Genomic DNA, 4,016 nt, shown 5'->3' on the forward strand with positions numbered 1-4,016 from the left:
TAATAATACAGTAAAAGTTGATCAAGATATACTCAAATATCGATTGAAAAACAACACCCAAATCATGTGGAATTCTTCCATGCCACTCATTGTCCCACCTGTGGCTCAAAGTTGGTGGTTATTAATAATCTCTACCTCTTACTTCTCTGACTTCTCTTTCCTCTATCTATCTATTTCTAATGCGACAGAAAACAGGAAATGAAAGAATACAACTGAACTTGTAATCACAAAAAGTTTATCATTATTTTCAAAGTAGACTTCTTTGTACAATATGTTTCCCAACTCACTAGACATTTACCCTTTGTGTTGTGCCTATCATACACATAAATACATCACTTCCATTATCTCAAATGAAAACTTCTTACACAATAAAAAGAATATTTTAATCAAATTTCATGACTATGGCTTTCTCAAAACCGAAAAAAGTTACCAATAAACTTTTTTCAATTTTAAAGAAATCATGTTTGTAAAATCTATATTAAAATAATGTTTTTATTGATGATTCTTTTTCTAAATAACTGAGTTGAAAATGCTCATGTACGTATATATGTACTGTGGCATTTCGATGATTTGGTTTTGGTTTGCCATCAATTTTGTGATTTGGTTGGCGAGGAACCTCACAAGAGGAAACGTTCACCTTCCACCTTCTGAGAAAATTCAGCAAAATACTAGGTAGATAAAATTGAACACCAAGAACATAAATTTGAGCCCGTGGTATTTTGTCACATTAATAGATTTGATATTTTACCCTGATTGTTTTGTTTCGTAGAGGATTAATCCCTTCACCAGATCTACTGTTGCATGCGTGTAGTTAATGCTCCTCGTCCTTCATTTCTATGGTATGCAGTGCGTTTGACTCTATCTCGTTGAAACAGTTAAACCCAAAATCGTGAATACCGAAGTCCTGACAGTCCAATAACCAAGCACAATTGTCCTCCCAAGATGGTACCAAACCCATGTTACTATTAGTATTATTCTCTAGTTTGGGTGTTGTGTCCCATAATGCTTCCATCAGAGGAGTTTCATCCAGCCACAGGGTGTTTAACAGAGAATCGTCACTGCAAATGCTATCTAGCAAAAGTGAGTCATCCCCAGAAGAATTTTCAGCTTGGGATGAACTTGAATTCTCCTCTGAGTTGAGAACCACATCAGTTTCCTTCACCTGATCGAGGTTATTCTCAGGTTGTGGTAAATGCTCTGAAGGGGAGGGTGAACTATCCTGAGATGTTGCTTGTTTATTCAGAGGTTCATGAGTAACGGGATCAATACCCATTTTCAGGAGTTTTTTCTTGATATGTGTGTTCCAATGATTTTTAATCTCGTTGTCTGTTCTTCCGGGTAACCTGGCAGCAATTTTGGACCACCTGAGACACCAATCAACCATATATCAAAATTCATTGATGTGGATGCTTTTCGCAAAGACATGTGCCAATCATATCCAACATGTAATTACTTTAGGTAATATCAACAGCTTAAACTGGATCACCGTCATTTATCTTGCAATTTGCATTCTAACTCATGACTAAATTTTAGCATTCTTCAACCATGAATATCAGTTCCAAATATGTGAGCTTGAACATTACTTACGCAGGTCAATGAAGTGCTGCTTTCCAAATTCTTACCTACCATTTGGTATGCATGTACGGACAATTCACACACACCACGCAAAGTAAACAGTGTTTGAGAGTTTGAGAATAGAAAGATGCTATTACTATGTTGAAATGTTATAAATATGTCAAAACATATCTACTAGTAAACCAGGCAAGGATTCAATTGCTTCAGCCTCAAGTAGCCTTTGTTTAAAAACAAGGTTTTAAATGCGTTTGCCTTCTTCAACATTATTAATGGTTTAGACTTTAAGTCACAGTAGTTATGGACTAAGTGCCTTCCAATATACTTTCGGAAAAAAAATCAGATAATGAACAGGGATGTTTAGCTGTTGAACAAAGGGAAAATCCATGATGTTCTTGGTGAATGCATTGTCTACAGGGACGGTCGAAGATGTAATAAAATAATAAATAAGCAAACAAAATCCATGGTAAAAGTAGTTTAGTAATTGTAAAAAGTGTGGTGATGTAAGAATTATTGAGAAAGAGAAGGCAATGCATTGTGAAAGATAAAATACCTGTTGCCAAGACGGGCATGGAGATCAATAACAAGTTGCTCCTCTGCTTGTGTGAGGAGTCCTCTCTTCAAGTCTGGGCGAAGATAATTAGTCCAACGAAGGCGACAACTCTTGCCACAACGCCTAAGGCCAGCAAGCTTTGGCACAGCACGCCAACAACACTGGCCATTGGTGAGAATGAAGTTGATGAGCTTCTTGTCTTCCTCTGCAGTCCATGGACCTTTCTTCACCCCAAGTTTGTCACAGCAGGGTTGCCTCCCCATACCACTAGCACAAACAACAACACTACCAAGCTTGTAATGAGTAATGACCCAAAAGCCCCACTCCCCACCCACCTTTATATAAAGCCCTCTCCCTTTCTTGCCTAAATTATTAATTACATATATGTGCAATAAAATCATGCATCCAGAGAAAATTAAAAAACAGAGGGGGTCTCAGGAGGAGGCAGGGTTAAACAGGAGAAGGTTGAGGGCTCCACCATGGGTTGTGAAAGCTACGTGGGAACTAATACGGGGTTTTCTGGTGTTTTTAGCTACACAAAATGGGTGACGCTGAAAGATGGGTGACCCAAAGGCAGAACTATATGTAAGCATCCCAAACAAGTATTAAAATAATGTGTAAAATAATTATACCTCTTCAAAATTTTCCATTACGAAATGCAAATCCACTGCCCTGATTTCACTCTTACTCCACCATTTCGTCATCACCACGTTTACGTGTCCCTTAGCTTCAGTTTGTGGTACGGTGAGGGCGATTGCTATAAGTCTTCAAACTCTAGTTCTTTGATGTGATCAAAGAAAACCGATCCAACGCTGCAGGATCATCGCATCAAATAGGGTCTGTTTGGAGCAACTAGGTTTCCTTGATTCTAAGTACTAGAGTGGACAACGATCTCCGGAGATTTCAAAGCCACAACTTTGTTTTCTCCCCAGTAAGTTCTAACTCCCGCCTCACTCCTGTCCATGGAACAAACTATCATTAATGCAAGTTACGAAAATTTATCCAGACAAACATTTATATGCGTAACCAATTGTAGAACCGGTCCAATAGGCCACGACTTCACCATATTTGGAATTATGACTATAGGGGCTCAGGAATAATTTTACAAGTCACACCTACGAAGAGATATAGATCTTGCATATTTGTTAAGAGGGGATAGACATTGACATCCCAATGAGAAAGCATTGATGGATTTAGGTAGTGTTCGGTTGCTAGTTGAAGCAAAATGCAAACTATAAGGAATGATGGACTAATGCTGTATCAATGGTTATTTCCTTTCAATTTCTCTGATCAGATAGAATTCGGGTCAACTACTTACATTTGCCCGTCTATTTTTATTTCATCGAACAGATAGAGGGCGCTTTAGAGTCACATTTGGGAATGAACAATAAAATGGGAACAGAAGAAGGAACGTAGATACGATTCCTTGTTAAAACTGAACCATGGAAGAGAAAAGACTAACTGATACGGTCATGAAAAACCATCTCAAAATAAAAATAAAGTTGATTATGCAGAGATTAATAATTAATAGATAGTATAATAATAATTTAATAACAAATAAAATAATAGACTCGACAAATAACAGATTTTATTAAACACTCTAATTCATTCATGAATCGTAATACTTCAAACGTAAGCCAGATATATAGGATTAGCCGGAGAATATGTACGAAGTTCGATGACAATCAGGGTTGGGTATCTTTGACACGGATTGAACATGAACTTCGTCTACCTACGCCAAATTATTTCTAGATCGTTCCATTTTCAGATCAGCTTCGTCTCAGATTGGTTCATCGATTTGGCATTCATTCAAATACGTTTCCTTTTTTTAATACAAATGCACTGCTAGAGTTTACTTAACCATTAATAAAAGGAGTAACATACTCACAAA

At 37.3% G+C, this 4,016-nt stretch overlaps 1 protein-coding gene across 2 annotated transcripts; it reads right to left on the reverse strand.

Moving 5' to 3' along the window:
- Positions 1-3,097, reverse strand: LOC114176400 (MYB-like transcription factor ODO1). Of its 2 annotated transcripts, XM_085671043.1 has the most exons (3): positions 2,758-3,097; positions 2,126-2,410; positions 1-1,364 (listed from the first exon to the last, which is right to left on the reverse strand). In XM_085671043.1, the coding sequence occupies exons 2-3, from the start codon at positions 2,386-2,388 to the stop codon at positions 812-814; spliced, it is 816 nt and encodes a 271-aa protein (XP_085527169.1). In that variant the 5' UTR covers positions 2,389-2,410; positions 2,758-3,097; the 3' UTR covers positions 1-811. The 2 variants fall into 2 exon arrangements, with proteins under 2 accessions (XP_085527169.1, XP_027917244.2); XM_028061443.2 differs by lacking the exon at positions 2,758-3,097 and having other exon boundaries at positions 2,126-2,688.
- Positions 3,098-4,016: the final 919 nt, after the last annotated feature.

This window comes from Vigna unguiculata, chromosome 3 (genome assembly GCF_037176805.1).
Source record: "Vigna unguiculata cultivar grain cowpea cultivar isolate G323 ecotype 2 chromosome 3, ASM3717680v1, whole genome shotgun sequence".
Classification (NCBI taxonomy): domain Eukaryota; kingdom Viridiplantae; phylum Streptophyta; class Magnoliopsida; order Fabales; family Fabaceae; genus Vigna; species Vigna unguiculata.

What these genes read in the sequence shown, in the direction of transcription:
- LOC114176400 (XM_028061443.2), bottom strand. Translation starts at nt 2,526, where the DNA reads ATGATTTTATTGCACATATATGTAATTAATAATTTAGGCAAGAAAGGG. An exon ending in CATGCCCGTCTTGGCAACAG is followed by an intron (nt 1,365 to 2,125) that starts GTATTTTATCTT and finishes TTGGTGTCTCAG; the next exon opens with GTGGTCCAAAATTGCTGCCA.